This window comes from Mauremys mutica, unplaced genomic scaffold (assembly GCF_020497125.1).
Source record: "Mauremys mutica isolate MM-2020 ecotype Southern unplaced genomic scaffold, ASM2049712v1 Super-Scaffold_277, whole genome shotgun sequence".
Lineage (NCBI taxonomy): Eukaryota > Metazoa > Chordata > Testudines > Geoemydidae > Mauremys > Mauremys mutica.
In genome coordinates, this window is record NW_025423355.1 from 117501 (window position 1) to 133880 (window position 16380).

Here is a 16380-nt window from a genome sequence, read left to right on the forward strand (position 1 = left end):
TGGGAGGGAGCTGGGGTACCTCAGGGGAGGGGAGCAGAGGGGCCAGGGCAGATGGGGGGAAGGAGGGGAGCAGTGGGGGGGCAGGCTGGGGGGGGGAGGCTGGGAGGGAGCTGGGGTACCTGTGGGGAGGGGAGCAGAGGGGCCGGGGCAGATGGGGGGGAAGGAGGGGAGCAGTGGGGGGGCAGGCTGGGGGGGGAGGCTGGGCGGGAGCTGGGGTACCTGCGGGGAGGGGAGCAGAGGGGCCGGGGCAGATGGGGGGGAAGGAGGGGAGCAGTGGGGGGGCAGGCTGGGGGGGGAGGCTGGGCAGGAGCTGGGGTACCTGCGGGGAGGGGAGCAGAGGGGCCGGGGCAGATGGGGGGGAAGGAGGGGAGCAGTGGGGGGGCAGGCTGGGCAGGAGCTCAGGTACCTGAGGGGAGGGGAGCAGAGGGGCCGGGGGGGGGGGCTGGGCAGGCTGAGGGGGGAGGCTGAGGGGAGGGGGGGGGGGCTGGCCAGGCGGAGCGAGGAGGCTCCGGGGACGGGGAGGGGGCTGGGCAGGCGGAGGGGGGAGGCTGAGGGGAGGGGTGGGGGGCTGGCCAGGCGGAGGGAGGAGGCTCCGGGGCCGGGGAGGGGGCTGGGCAGGCGGAGGGGGGAGGCTGAGGGGAGGGGTGGGGGGCTGGCCAGACGGAGGGAGGAGGCTCCGGGGACGGGGGGGGGGGCTGGGCAGGCGGAGGGGGGAGGCGGAGGCGGGGCAGGCGGAGGGGGCAGCAGGCCGGGCGTCCATCCAGCCCGGGCACCGCCTGGCTGCCCAGCGCCAGGGGCACATGAGGCTACGTCCCTTCCCCTCACAGTGGGCACAATGTGCCCCCCACACCAGGGCAGCCTGCCCAGACCCCCCCCCCCAGGCACCAGCCAATCCTGTGGTGGGGGGGGGGGGCACAACGCTAAAAGTCCTGGCTCCCCCCCCCACTCTGACCCACCAGCCCCCACTCCCCTCCCAGGGCCGGGGAGAGAACCCAGGAGTCCTGGCTCCCAGCCCCCCCTGCTCTAACCCACCAGCCCCCACTCCCCTCCCAGAGCCAAGGAGAGAACCCAGGAGTCCTGGCTCCCACCCCCCCCTGCTCTGACCCACCAGCCCCCACTCCCCTCCCGGTGCCGGGAGAGAACCCAGGAGTCCTGGCTCCCGGCCTTCACCGCAGGGCCCGTCTCTCGCTCTGTGTCCCTGTCGCACCCGGTGCACTGAGGGCTACAGGACTAAGGCAGATCCTTTTCCTGTGCAGAGGGGGGGCAGGACCCCCAGCTTCAGGACACCCTCCCCCCCTCAGATCTAGGCCTCTGTGCCTGCCCCCCTCCCCCCACGGAGGATTGAGTAGCGCAGGAAGATTAACACAGGACAATCTGTCCACGCTGGCCCAGGCACAGTAATGGGGGGGGGGGATTAAAATGATCGGGGGGGGATTAAATTCACCCAAGGGAAAAAAATTATGTAGGTTACTAGGGGAGAAATTTCTTCTCAAGATGCCAGGGGAAAAGTCCCTCGCCCCCCACAAAAAAGAACGGGGTCATAGGAAATAGATGGGAGGGCCCCCCCTGATGAGGGGATGATGTCCATTCTCCCCCCCCCGGATCTGTCTCTGGTGTTGCAGTAACCTCTCCCGCTCCCTCCCAGAGCCGGGGAGAGAACCCAGGAGTCCTGGCTCCCAGCCCAGGCCATTGTGTCGAAGAACAAGACAGCACCCCCCCTCCCTCGGGGTCAAAAAAGGCCATAATGACATACACCCTTCTCCTGTGTTGCCCCACCCCCTAGATGCTGGCCCCACCCATTGCCATAGAAGGCCCCTCCCCATCAATTTCTAGCCCCACCCCTACCCAAAGATACACCTTCCCCCAGCCCCCAATTAGTTACAGCCCATCTTCTCTGGCCTGTGCCAAGGGAGATTGGTGTGAGCGGTGGGATCTCCAATATTTGCCCTATCAATCTCTGTGTTGGAGCGGGGGGAAAGCTTGGGGGACACCACAGTGGCTCCAATCTGGCTCTTCGGGGAATGATTTGCCCCTCTGTACAATGGGGATCATATCCCCCCTACCTCACGGGACGACAAACCCATTGACGGTGAGAAAGCCCTCCGATACTTTGGTATCAGATGCTATCGCAGTAAATTATTCGGTTCCGTTAATTAATAATCCCTAGCTCCACTCAACAGCCGACCTCAAAGTGCTTTACAAAGCGGGTTCGGGATCAGTGTCCTCACGCTAATGCTGGGGAAACTGAGGCACACAGAGACGGAAAGGGACTTATCTAGTCAGAGATCCAGGACTAGGCCACACTGCCTCCCTAGCTAGGGACAAATTACATTAGGCTCCAACTTCAGTGCAAATTTAATAAGCCCACATGGGCTTTTATTTCTCATCCGTGACCTCAGGACCATGTTGCGGTGAGTTCCACCGGCTCTAAACACACTCCACATTGAAAATCAAACTCTCCGTTACCATCTCTAGTTTTTAAGGGTGGGTTTTTTGTTTATTTCTTCTCATCTTTTACAGTGGATCCGATACAGGCAATTAAATAATTCTGCAAATAAAAACGAACCAGAATAATAATAATAATTAAAAAAAAAGTTAAAAAGCAAAGGAGTTGTTATTTCATTCATACAGTGATTTCAAGGATGCAGCATTAGGAAAATGTGGGGGGGAGGGGGATTTCATTATTTTTTTTAAATTACTTCCAGTTCCAAACAAAAGGGAATCGTTTCTCTTGTGGTTTACAGACAACAGCAGAGAAGACTAGAGACCAGGCAGGAGTCTAATACAGGCAACGTTTGTGTCAGCTGTTTCAAGGGCAGAGTTAAGGGGGTGCAAGGAATTTCCCAGGATGCTGGAGGGGGGGACGACGGACAAGTCTTGTCTCAGTGCAGATGCCGCATTAAGCGAAAAGAGAGATTAAAAATAACTCTACATTAAAAGAGGAAGACAGACCCTAAGATGAGGAAAGGGGTCACATTGGTAGGGAGTAGGGGTACGACTCAGAAGGAGGTGCTGGAAAGGTTACAGCCCAATATGGCGGCCTCAGTTCTGTCAGCCAGGAATCCAAGATGGCCACCATTGCACAGCCCAACATGGCAGCCATTAGCCATGGAGGCCAGGAATCCAAGATGGCCTCCATTCATGGCCAAGCTCTCAATACCAAGACTCAAAATGGCGACCGTTCTTCAGAGGCTTTGACTACAGCAGCCATTTTGTTTCTTCACAGACAGAGCCAAACGTCGGCTGAAAATGGCAGCCATTTTCCTTTCCTGGCCCACATGCCCCAGTCAGGTTGGCCCGACTTTTTGCCACAGAGGCTAAGAAACAAAATGGCCACATTTCCACAGCCGGCGGCAGCCATTTTGATTCCCGGCCTACCCCAACAATGGCCGCCGTGTCTCTTTTGCAGGGCAGGCGGTCAAAATGGCAGACATTCCGCAGCTATTGTCCAGCCATTTTGATTCACAGCCTATATGGACAAGGGCAACCATGTCGTTGGCTGTGGAATAGTGGCCATTTTGATTCCCGGCCTACACGGACAAGGGCAGCCACATCGTTGGCTGAGGAATGGTGGCCATTTTGATTCCCAACCAACACGGACAAGGGCAGCCACATCGTTGGCTGAGGAACGGCGGCCATTTTGATTCCCGGCCTACGCGCACAAGGGCAGCCACGTCGTTGGCTGCGGAACGGCGGCCATTTTAATTCCCGGCCTACGCGCACAAGGGCAGCCACGTTGTTGGCTGCGGAACGGCGGCCATTTTGATTCCTGGTCTACACGGACGAGGGCAGCCACGTTATTGGCTGCGGAATGGTGGCCATTTTGATTCCCAACCGACACGGACAACGGCTGCTATCCCACAATAGGGCAACCGCTGTTCAGCCATTTTGTTTTCTAACCTACGGGGACAACGGCGGCCGTACGGTGGGCCGCGGAAGTGGGGTCATTCCAATTTCCCGGCCTACATTCCCTCCACTCAACCCCGGCACCTACTAGGTCAGGGAAACAAAATGGCCGCCGGCTCACGACAAACGCACCAAATCTCAACGTCTCTTGTAGGGGCGTGGGGTGGAGGATGGAAAACGGGGAGCGGGCAGAAGTGGGGTGCACGGGGGGGTGGAAAAAATAGAGGTCTCGGCCGTACCTTAATTTTTAATATATATATATATAAAAAATATCTATATACATTTATTATTATATTAGGAAACATCTCAATGGGATTTCAAGGGGCAGGAGAAAGGGGGGGGTCACAGGCTCTGAGCTGCCCCCCCAAAAAAGGGGGGGAAGGGGCATTAGAAGAGATCAAAGCGACGTAGCATTCCAAAGGATTTGGGGGGGGGGTGTAGGGTGGTACCAGATCCTTCAGTGTAATCAGCACGTTTTGGGGTGGGGGGGCAGAATCGGGGGGGGGGCACAGGGAAGGTCCCTAAAATGGCCAAAGAGCCAGGTTAGTCATCCTAGGATTCTCAGCAGGACGATTTCAAGAGCAAAACACCCCCCCCCCCGCAAAGAAATAAAATCAAATCCCAGGGGGGGTCCCTCTCCCCGATGAAATAGGCTCCTCCTCCTCCATCAAGCCCCGCCCAGGATGTGCTGGGGGCGCCTCCCCTTACGCAAACTGGCTCCTCCTCCTCCATTAAGCCCTGCCCATTTGGGGGCGGAGCCCCGGGAAAGGTGGGGGGAGGGGGAAGGGGGAGGCGGGGCTTAGTCCCTGTTGACCCGGATCTTGAAGGCCACGCGGCCAGCGAACTTGTCCCGCTCGTCGGTGGTGGCGATGTTCGCCGCGTTGATCTTACACTCCACGTTGTGGTCCACGTTGGCCTCCAGGGTTAGGAACTTGACGGCCACGATGGGCTGGGTGTAGTTCACCTAAGGGGGGGGGGCGCAGAAGGGAAGGGCGGGTCAGGAACCGAGGGTGGGTCCCCACTCCCCTCCCAGAGCCGGGGAGAGAACCCAGGAGTCCTGGCTCCCAGCCCCCCCTGCTCTGACCCACCAGCCCCCACTCCTCTCCCAGAGCCGGGGAGAGAACCCAGGAGTCCTGGCTCCCAGCCCACCCTGCTCTAACCCACCAGCCCACACTCCCCTCCCAGAGCCAGGGAGAGAACCCAGGAGTCCTGGCTCCCAGCCCCCTTGCTCTGACCCACCAGCCCACATTCCCCTCCCAGAGCCAGGGAGAGAACCCAGGAGTCCTGGCTCCCAGCCCCCCCTGCTCTGACCCACCAGCCCGCACTCCTCTCCCAGAGCCGGGGAGAGAACCCAGGAGTCCTGGCTCCCAGCCCACCCTGCTCTAACCCACCAGCCCACACTCCCCTCCCAGAGCCAGGGAGAGAACCCAGGAGTCCTGGCTCCCAGCCCCTCCTACTGTAACCACCAGCCCCCACTCCCCTTCCAGAGCCAGGAGAGAACCCAGGAGTCCTGGCTCCTAGGCCCCCTGCTCTGACCCACCAGCCCCCACTCCCCTCCCAGAGCCGGGGAGAGAACCCAGGAGTCCTGGCTCCCAGCCCCCCTGCTCTAACCACCAGCCCCCACTCCCCTCCCAGAGCCAGGGAGAGAACCCAGGAGTCCTGCCTCCCAGCCCCCACTTCTCTAACCCACCAGCCCCCACTCAGCACCGGGGAGAGAACCCAGGAGTCCTGGCTCCCAGCCCCTACCCCCGCTCTAACCCACCAGCCCCCACTCCCCTCCCAGAGCCGGGGAGAGAACCCAGGAGTCCTGGCTCCCGGCCCCCTTGCTCTGACCCACCAGCCCACATTCCTCTCCCAGAGCCAGGGAGAGAACCCAGGAGTCCTGGCTCCCAGCCCCCCCTGCTCTGACCCACCAGCCCGCACTCCTCTCCCAGAGCCGGGGAGAGAACCCAGGAGTCCTGGCTCCCAGCCCCTCCTACTCTAACCACCAGCCCCCACTCCCCTTCCAGAGCCAGGAGAGAACCCAGGAGTCCTGGCTCCTAGGCCCCCTGCTCTGACCCACCAGCCCCCACTCCCCTCCCAGAGCCGGGGAGAGAACCCAGGAGTCCTGGCTCCCAGCCCCCCTGCTCTAACCACCAGCCCCCACTCCCCTCCCAGAGCCGGGGAGAGAACCCACGAGTCCTGGCTCCTAGGCCCCCTGCTCTGACCCACCAGCCCCCACTCCCCTCCCAGAGCTGGGGAGAGAACCCAGGAGTCCTGCCTCCCAGCCCCCACTTCTCTAACCCACCAGCCCCCACTCAGCACCGGGGAGAGAACCCAGGAGTCCTGGCTCCCAGCCCCCCCTGCTCTAACCACCAGCCCCCACTCCCCTCCCAGGGCTGGAGAGAGAACATGGACTCCCCCCCGGCAGAGAACAGGGCCCCCCCAGTCCTGAGAACCCCCCCCCCCCATACTCACATGGACTTTCTTGCCGTAGTAGGGAAAATACATGAGGTCGATGTGACCATTTGGGGGGTACATCACCATCTCCCCCAGCTTGTGCGCATCCTCCTCTTTCTGGTGGGGGAAGGAAGAAGAGAGATTTCAAGGGTTACCCAGAACCCCCCAGCCGTCCCCCACCCCCCCATCCCCCTGCGCGTTCCCATTGGGGTCTTCCCCTCCCCCCCAAAAAGCCCATCCCCCTGTTCCCTCGCCATCCCCCCAGCCTTAGTCCCCCCCCATCCACCCTGCCTGCCCCCCAGCTTCCCCCATCCTCAGAGCCCCCTCCCCTCCGCCCCACCCTGGCACGTCCCCCCTTCATTTTCCTAGCCCCCATTACGGAGCCCCGCCCCTTTCCTGTCCTTACTGCGTGCTCCATCTCGGGGTTCAGCTGCCCGGAAGGCGGAGGAGAGCGAGATGAAATGAGTGAATAAGCGGCCGAGAAGGAGAGGTAGCGAGAAGGGGGAATCGGGGTGCAGTTGGGGGAAATCTGCTAAAATGGGGGTGCCGTTTCGGATGGGATCAGCGAAGCCACGTCCTGCTCTGGGGCTGGGAGAGGCAGGGCTAAGGTGAATTCGGGGGGCATCTCAAATCGGGGTGCAGTTGGGGGAAATCTGCTAAAATGGGGGTGCCGTTTCGGATGGGATCAGCAAAGCCACGTCCTGCTCTGGGGCAGGCAGGGCTAAGGTGAATTGGGGGGGGGCATCTCGAATCGGGGTGCAGCCAGACATCATCTAACCTCAGGGTACAAGTCATGGGGACCCATTCTACCAACCAGCAGGTCCCCAAAGCCCTACGGGATGCGGACGAGAGTGCTACAAGCTGGGGTGAGGATTGTATCGATTTGGGGGACCCCCCTGGACCTCCCCACCCAAGGGGGGGTCCCCCCCACTGCCTGGACACATCCCTTACCGCCTGGAATTTGGAAACGGGCCTCTGTGGGCGGGAAGATCCGGAGAGAGACAAGGCAGGCGAGTTAATGAAGAGAAAAGAGGGTGAGGGGGTGATGGAAGGGGGGGGCAGCAGGGTGGGGTGCGGGGGGGGGGGTCTCACCTTCGCGGCACAGGTGACGTTCATGGTCTGGTTGGCCCCTGCAAAGAAGTTGATGACCTGGAAGGAGGAAGGGGAGGGTGTCACAAAAGTGTGTGCAGGGCGGGGAGAACCCCCCAATTTTTGGGGGGGGCGGTGCGAACCGCAGCCCAGGGTCCCCCCAACGCCGGCCTCACCTACCCGGTTCATCTTGATGAGGATGCAAGGCCGGCCGTCGGCGTAGCCGTAGTGGGTGGAGTCGTTGAGGCCGGAACAGGCGCCCAGCGCCGTGCGGTTGAACTGGCAGGCCCGCTTGGGGTAATTCAGCACCCCGTTGTCCGGCTGCTCGTTGTAGCGGCCCGGGCGGCACACGTCGTTGGTGGCCACCTGGATGGAGTCGTTGTAGGCTGGGGGAGGGGGGGGGGAGTTAGCAGGTTGGCGCTGAGGGGCTACCAGAGTTACAGCCCTGAGGGAAATCCTGCGGTGGGGAGTTCCGCGGGTTAACAGCGGCCGGCTGGGGAAGGTTGCCGGCTCCGCTGACGGCCACCAGGGGGCAGCAGTCTGCCAGTCTAGGCCTCACCCTCTCTTCTCCCCCACACCCACCCCGCAGCCCAGGGGGGGGACCCCAGAACTAGAAGCCACCATCCCAACCCCCTTCTCCCCCCAAATGGGGGTTAATCGGGGGGGGGGAACGCCACCCCCCACCCCCCGTTTGCACCCATCCCGACTCACGCTCCAGGAAGTCATTCAGCATCTTGACGTAACGGTCCCAGCTCTCCGTGTTGCTGACGTTAAAAGTCACGTCCAGGGTGTCTGTCTTGGGGCGGATCATCATCCCTGGGGGGGGCGGGGGGGGAAAGAAAATATTGGGGGGGGTCTGCTTTAGGGAGGCAGTTCTAGCCCCCCCCCACCCAACATCGTGCCAATGCAGCCGGGCGCACGCGATGAACGGGATCCGCCGGGAGTGGCACGTGCGTGTGTGTGCGTGTGCGCACGGCCTGCACACGCACGTGCAAAAAAAAAAAAAGGGGTGCACAAGAGGGTCTCCCCGGGCCCACCCTCCCACGCCGGCACCAGCCGGGGGCCGTGGCTGAGGAACCCGGGGCCGGAGGCGGGGGCGGCCAGCGGGCGTGCGACGGGCGTGCGAGGGACAGGCAATGCAGGCGCAGTGGGGCACGCTGCCCCCCCCGGGCACGCCCCCCCCCACACCCACGAGGCCTTACCGGGCACGGAGAGGCGGTCCTGGTACTTTGGGATGTAGGGGTCGACCGTCTGCAGCATGACCCACATGGTGAGCGTGAAAAGCGCCGTGAGGAAACCGTAAAACACCAGGTAGAAGAACAGGATCAAGGCTGGGGGGGGGGGAGAAAAACGGGGGGTGTTAAGCAAAGCCCCCACATGGGGGAGCCCCCCCCCGTCCAGCACCCAGGCTGGGAGCCCCCCCCCCCATCCAGTCCCAGGCTGGCCCTGCTCCAGTTAAAAAGGGAATGGGGGGTTGCCCCTCCCCCCAACACACAGCCTAACCCCCCCCCCGACAAACCTTGCGCAGGAGGGAGGGGGAAACGGGGATCCCCTGACCCCCACCTCCAACACTCCCCTCCCCCGATCCCCAACACAGCCCCACAGCTAGCCAGTGACACCCCTCTGCCCGCGGGGCTGGCAGGGCGGCTCCCCACTCGGGAGACAGGCCCGGGGAGTGCAGGGGGGAACCCAAAGGTGAGAGAAAAGAATAGCTCTGAGCTACTCCTGGGTGTAAACCCAGAGTAACCCCGGTGTAAACCTAAAGGGGACGGCCACCAGCCCCTCTACTCCCCAGCTACTCCTGGGTGTAAACCCAGAGTAACTCTGGTGTAAACCTGAAGGGGACGGCCACCAGCCCCTCTACTCCCCAGTGTAAACCCAGAGTAACCCCGGTGTAAACCTAAAGGGGACGGCCACCAGCCCCTCTACTCCCCAGTGTAAACCCAGAGTAACCCCGGTGTAAACCTAAAGGGGACGGCCACCAGCCCCTCTACTCCCCAGCTACTCCTGGGTGTAAACCCAGAGTAACCCCGGTGTAAACCTAAAGGGGACGGCCACCAGCCCCTCTACTCCCCAGCTACTCCGGGGTGTAAACCCAGAGTAACCCTGGTGTAAACCTGAAGGGGATGGCCACCCATCCCCTCTACTCCCCAGCTACTCCTGGTGTAAACCCAGAGTAACCCAGGTGTAAACCTAAAGAGAACGGCCACCAGCCCCTCTACTCCCCAGCTACTCCGGGGTGTAAACCCAGAGTAACCCCGGTGTAAACCTGAAGGGGATGGCCACCATCCCCTCTACTCCCCAGCTACTCCTGATGTAAACCCAGAGTAACCCAGGTGTAAACCTAAAGAGAACGGCCACCAGCCCCTCTACTCCCCGGTGTAAACCCAGAGTAACCCTGGTGTAAACCTAAAGGGAACGGCCACCAGCCCCTCTACTCCTGGGTGTAAACCCAGAGTAAGCCTGGTGTAAACCTAAAGGGGACGGCCACCAGCCCCTCTACTCCCTGGAGTAAACCCAGAGTAACCCCGGTGTAAACCTAAAGGGGACAGCCATCAGCCCCTCTACTCCCCAGTGTAAACCCAGAGTAACCCCGGTGTAAACCTAAAGGGGACGGCCATCAGCCCCTCTACCCCCCAGCTACTCCTGGGTGTAAACCGAGAGTAACCCTGGTGTAAACCTAAAGGGGGTGGAGATTAGGAGCAAACCCAAAGGTGAGGGAGAACACAGTAACCCAGTGTAACCCTAACAGGGATCGCGATTGACCTCTCTGCTTCCTCCTGGTGCAAATCCCGCGTAACCCAGCTGCAAACTTGAAATTGGAGGCATGGGAGAGCTGCCCTTGGTTATTGCCAGTGTAAATCCAGACTAACCCCTTTGTAAATCTACAAGTGTCTGTCTGCACAGAACCAGCCCCCTCCGCCTGCAGCTACACCTAACTCAACTTCCCAGCCCCTCCGGAGGCACCTGAGCATGGGAGGGACGTAAATCCAGATGAACAGGTGTAAACCTGTAGTAACCCTAGCGCAAGCCAAAAGGCGACCGAAAACCAAAGCGTAGCCCTTCTCCTCAGAGGTGTAAATCCAGAGTAAGCAGTGAGACTCCAAAGGCAGCAGAGATCGGAGAGTGAGGCGTTGCTCCCGGGTGTCAATCGGGAGTAACCCAAATGCAAGGGGTGGGGGGAATCAGAGCAGTGCATTGCACCCAGCTACTACCTGGTGTAAATCTAGAGCAACTCCACCGATCTCCAACGCCTTATGGGTCGCAGGGAGTGACCCACGGCTCCTGGCTACTCTCGGGTGTCAATCTGGAGTAACCCAAATGCAAGGGGTGGGGGAAATCAGAGCAGTGCATTGCACCCAGCTCCTACCCGGTGTAAATCTAGAGCAACTCCACCGATCTCCAACGCCTTATGGGTCGCAGGGAGTGACCCACGGCTCCTGGCTACTCTCGGGTGTCAATCTGGAGTAACCCAAATGCAAGGGGTGGGGGAAATCAGAGCAGTGCATTGCACCCAGCTCCTACCCGGTGTAAATCTAGAGCAACTCCACCGATCTCCAACGCCTTATGGGTCGCAGGGAGTGACCCACGGCTCCTGGCTACTCTCAGGTGTCAATCCGGAGTAACCCAAATGCAAGGGGTGGGGGGAATCAGAGCAGTGCATTGCACCCAGCTACTACCTGGTGTAAATCTAGAGCAACTCCACCGATCTCCAACACCTTATGGGGCGCAGGGAGTGACCCACGGCTCCTGGCTACTCCCGGGTGTCAATCCAGAGTAACCCCCCCCCTGCAATCAGTGCAACGCTCCTAGCTACCCCCCTGCCCACACCCTAACGCCAGCTCTTCCGGGGAGGGCGGGGGGGGGGTAGCGGGGCTCCCCCCAGCCCCACAAACAAAGCCCTCGGCCGGCGGTCAGCTCAGAGCCCCTAACCCTAACCCTGTCTCCCCACTCCGCCCCCTGCCCCCACATCCCCCAGCTCCTCACTCCATCACATCCCCCAGCCCCCCCACTCTGCCCCCTGCCCCCACATCCCCCAGCTCCTCACTCCATCACACCCCCCAGCCCCCCCACTCCGCCCCCAGACCCCCCAGCTCCTCACTCCATCACACCCCCCAGCCCCCCCACTCCGCCCCCTGCCCCCACATCCCCCAGCTCCTCACTCCATCACACCCCCCAGCCCCCCCACTCCGCCCCCTGCTCCCAGACCCCCCAGCTCCTCACTCCATCACAGCCCCCAGCCACCCCGCTCCGCCCCCTGCCCCCACATCCCCCAGCTCCTCACTCCATCACACCCCCCAGCCCCCCCCCTCCGCCCCCTGCCCCCAGACCCCCCAGCTCCTCGCTCCATCACATCCCCCAGCCCCCCCGCTCCGCCCCCTGCCCCGAGATCCCCCAGCTCCTCACTCCATCACATCCCCCAGCCCCCTGCTCCGCCCCCTGCCCCCACATCCCCCAGCTCCTCACTCCATCACACCCCCCAGCCCCCCACTCCGCCCCCGACCCCACACCCCCCAGCTCCTCACTCCATCACACCCCCCAGCCCCCCCGCTCCGCCCCCTGCCCCCACATCCCCCAGCTCCTCACTCCATCACATCCCCCAGCCCCCCCACTCCGCCCCCGCCCCCACATCCCCCAGCTCCTCACTCCATCACACCCCCCAGCCCCCCCTCTCAGCCCCCCTGCCCCCACATCCCCCCGCTACTCACTCCATCACACCCCCCAGCCCCCCCACTCCGCCCCCTGCCCCCAGACCCCCAGCTCCTCACTCCATCACACCCCCCAGCCCCCCCACTCCGCCCCCCTGCCCCCACATCCCCCAGCTCCTCACTCCATCACACCCCCCAGCCCCCCCACTCCGCCCCCCTGCCCCCACATCCCCCAGCTCCTCACTCCATCCAATCCACCAGCCCCCCCGCTCCGCCCCCTGCCCCCACATCCCCCAGCTCCTCACTCCATCACACCCCCCAGCCCCCCCACTCCGCCCCCTGCCCCCAGACCCCCCAGCTCCTCACTCCATCACACCCCCCAGCCCCCCCCACTCTGCCCCCAGACCCCCACATCCCCCACCTGCCCCCACATCCCCCAGCCCCCCACTCAACCCCCAGCCTCCCCACTCCACATCTACCTGCCCCCAGCTCCCCCACCAGCCCCCCCACTTCCCTCCAGCCCCACTCCACCACCTGCCCCCCCACTGCAGCCCCCACCTGCGCCCCCACTTCATCACCAGCCCCTCAGCCCCCCCACTCCAACAACCCCCCCATCCGGCTCCCCGCCAGCCCCTCCCCACTCCTTCCCCCAGCCCCAACCTCTCTCCTCTCAGTCCCCCCGCTGCCCCCCCAGATCTCCCCCCCGCCCCCCCCCTCGCTCGCCGCCAGCCCAATCCGGTCCGCCAGGCCGCCAGCTTCTCCGCAATGCAACAAGCCAAGACGCTATCCCCCAGCCAGAGCGAGATGGGAACCCAGCCCCCCCCCCAGTGTCACCGCCAGCCCCCCCCCGCTCCCCGGCCGCCTGCTGCAGTGAAGGGGGGGGCAGCTGCCTTCTGCAGTGAATCTAAGCCAGGATTAATGGTGAATCTCCAGGCAACCGCCCCCCCCCCCCGCCCCGATCCGGACAAAGCAAAGGGCAATTAATCCAGCCAGTGGGGGGTGGTGGTCCCCGTCCTGGCCCCCCCTCCATACAGCTCCCCCTGCCCCCCCCATAGCTGGGTTCCCTCCTCCTATCCAATCCCTTCCTACTCCCAAAAGATGGGGGGGGTGTCAGGCCATAGGGGAGGGAACGTACGTGCAGGAGGAAAAGGGGGGGTTGCAAAGTAGGGGGGGCAGAGTTAATAGGGGGAGGGATTGGACAGCAGGGAGAAATCTGGGGGGTCAGAGTGGGTAGGATAAGGGGGGCTAATTTTGGAGGTAGGGGGCTAATGCCGGATGGGGCGGGGGGGCTGATCCCAGATGCAGGGGGGGTTGATCGTGGATGGGGGGCGTTGATCCCAGATGTGGGGAGGCTGATCATGGAGGGGGGGGCTGGATGTGGGGGGGCTGATCCCAGATGTGGGGGGCTGATTGTGGATGGGGGGGCTGATCCTGGATTTTTTTTTTCTTACTTCATTACAAAAATACTCCCCCGTCCCTGTCCCCCTCGGCGTGGGGGGGGCTGTGTTGACAGATGGGGGGGGCCCCAGCTCCTACAGAAAGCGGAGTGACCTACTTTTCCAGCCGCCGCCGCCGCAGCATGAAATGGGGAAGGGGGGGGGCAGGGGATTGATAGAGACAGGGCAGGGGGGGCATTACCCCCCCCACAGCCCCTGCCCCCTATATAGCCCTGGGCCCCGAGCCCTGTCTCTGCCCCACACCGATCTCCGAGGCCAGCCCCGTCTCTGCCCCCCATCACTGCATAGATAAGGGCAGCTGAATTTTTTTTCGGGGGGTGGGGAACAGACCCCCCCCAAAATTTGCTCCTTCACACCCACAGCCCGAGAATCCCAGGCCTGGATCTGAGCTGGTTCAGTCCATTTCAGCCCTTCTCTCCCCCCACCCCATATCCCAAGGCACCCCCCTGCCTGCCCCCCTCCCCCAGGGAAACCCTAGTCCTGCATCTACCCCCCGCTTTCCTGGGGGGGAAGGGAAAATAGATCCCCCCCATTGATGCATGACCCCAAAGACACCCCATAACCCCTTGCCAGCCCCCCCAACCCTCTCCTCTCCTCCTCCCTGTTGCTTAGGATTGGGGGGGCACTGCACCCCCATTGCAACTCCCCCAATAAACCCTTTGCCTGATTTCTCTCCCCCCAGCCATGACACCCCTTGATGACCCCCCCTTTCATCTCCCCCTCTCTACAGCACCCCCCCACTAGAAACCCCCGGGGGGGCCACAGGCAAGGACTCCCCTGTAGCCTGTGATCATTTACCCCCCCCCATGAAACACCCCCAAACAGCCACCATTCTTAGAAGGGCTTGGAGCCAACCCCCCACCCCAATAACCCCCCATTTTAAGGCAAACAGACCCCCCCCAAAAAATACACCCCAGGCATCACCCAATTCCACTTTCTACAGGGATTTGGGTCATGGCGGCACCCATCTTCCTAGAGACCTGCCCCCCCAAACAGCCCCCCCAAATCCACCTCCCTTTCGGGGTCTTCAAGGACACCCCAAAAATCCCCCCAGATAACCTGCTCCTGACACCCCCAGGTAGATAAAAGGAGACGGGGGGTGGGAAGGGTTAAGGGCTCCTGTTAACGACACCCCAATTTCTGCCCCATATCAGCCTCCCCCCGTCCCCCTCCTTTTAAGGGCATTAACTAGCAGCACCCCAATTTCTCCCCCCATATCAACCTCCCCCGTCCCCCTCCTTTTAAGGGCGCCTGCCAGCGACACCCCAATTTCTCCCCCCATATCAACCTCCCCCCGTCCCCCTCCTTTTAAGGGCGCCTGCCAGCGGCACCCCAATTTCTCCCCCCATATCAACCTCCCCCCCGTCCCCCTCCTTTTAAGGGCGCCTGCCAGCGACACCCCAATTTCTGCCCCATATCCACCTCCCCCCCTGTCCCCCTCCTTTTAAGGGCTCCTGCCAGCGACACCCCAATTTCTGCCCCATATCCACCTCCCCCCCGTCCCCCTCCTTTTAAGGGCGCCTGCCAGCGACACCCCAATTTCTGCCCCATATCCACCTCCCCCCCGCCCCCTCCTTTTAAGGGCGCCTGCCAGCGGCACCCCAATTTCTCCCCATATCAACCTCCCCCCCTGTCCCCCTCCTTTTAAGGGCGCCTGCCAGCGACACCCCAATTTCTGCCCCATATCAACCTCCCCCCCCATCCCCCTCCTTTTAAGGGCGCCTGCCAGCGACACCCCAATTTCTGCCCCATATCCACCTCCCCCCGTCCCCCTCCTTTTAAGGGCGCCTGCCAGCGACACCCCAATTTCTGCCCCATATCCACCTCCCCCCCGTCCCCCTCCTTTTAAGGACACCCCAATTTCTCCTCCTAGATCAGCGCCCCCCCCACACACACACTTCCCCTGCTTTTCAAGGGCTAACCCTCCAATCGCCGCCCCCCCCCCGGCTCTGCCCCAGAGCCAGCCCCCCCCCGGCCAGGCCGGCCACGTACCCCAGCTGCTGCCGGTGCGCCCCATAAATTGGTGGGTGCGCGGATTCCAGATGCCTTCTCGCCACTCCGCCATGACTTGCCCGCAGGTTTTCTTCTCTTTCTCGATAGCCATGGTGGGGGGGGGGGGTGTGCGGGGGGGGGCGGCTGCTGCAGAACTGGGGGGGCTGGACCCCTAGATCCCCTGGCCGAGGAAGGCGCTGCGGGGCGGCGGCGCTACACCCGGGAGATGCTGCCCCAGCGGAGGATGAGCCAGGCAAAGCGGAGTTCGGCGGGGGGGGGGGTATTTTATTCCGGGCTTCCCCCCCCAGGCCCCGCCCCACCGGGCGCTCATGCATATGCAAATGAGCCCTCCCAGGGGGCGGAGCGGCTCATTCAGGTTTTGCGGCCGGCCCCGGGGCGGGGCTTAAAGAGACGGGGCGGGGGGGGGAGTCTCCCCTCCCCCCCCCCTCCCGAGGAAAGGGGGATGTCCTCCGGGGTGGGCCCCTCCCCAGGGACAGGTGGGGGGAGGGGAGAGGAGGATAGATAGATAGATAGATAGATAGATAGATAGATAGATAGATAGAGGGGGTAGATAGATAGAGGGGGTGGATGGGGATAGATAGATAGAGGGGGTGTCTGGGGATAGATAGATAGAGAGAGGGGGTGGATGGATAGATAGATAGAGGGGGTGGATGGGGATAGATAGCTAGATAGATAGAGGGGGTGGATGGATAGATAGATAGATGGGGTGGATGGGGATAGATAGATAGATAGATAGATAGAGGGGGTGGATGGATAGATAGATAGAGGGAGTGTCTGGGGATAGATAGATAGATAGATAGATAGATAGATAGATAGATAGATAGAGG

At 62.3% G+C, this 16380-nt stretch overlaps 1 protein-coding gene across 1 annotated transcript; it reads right to left on the reverse strand.

The window, feature by feature from the left end:
- Nucleotides 1-2693: 2693 nt before the first annotated feature.
- ATP1B2 (ATPase Na+/K+ transporting subunit beta 2) lies at nucleotides 2694-15713 on the reverse strand. Its single transcript, XM_045001506.1, has 7 exons — nucleotides 15533-15713; nucleotides 8637-8765; nucleotides 8146-8250; nucleotides 7615-7820; nucleotides 7438-7494; nucleotides 6364-6462; nucleotides 2694-4870 (listed from the first exon to the last, which is right to left on the reverse strand). The coding sequence occupies exons 1-7, from the start codon at nucleotides 15642-15644 to the stop codon at nucleotides 4706-4708; spliced, it is 873 nt and encodes a 290-aa protein (XP_044857441.1). The 5' UTR covers nucleotides 15645-15713; the 3' UTR covers nucleotides 2694-4705.
- Nucleotides 15714-16380: the final 667 nt, after the last annotated feature.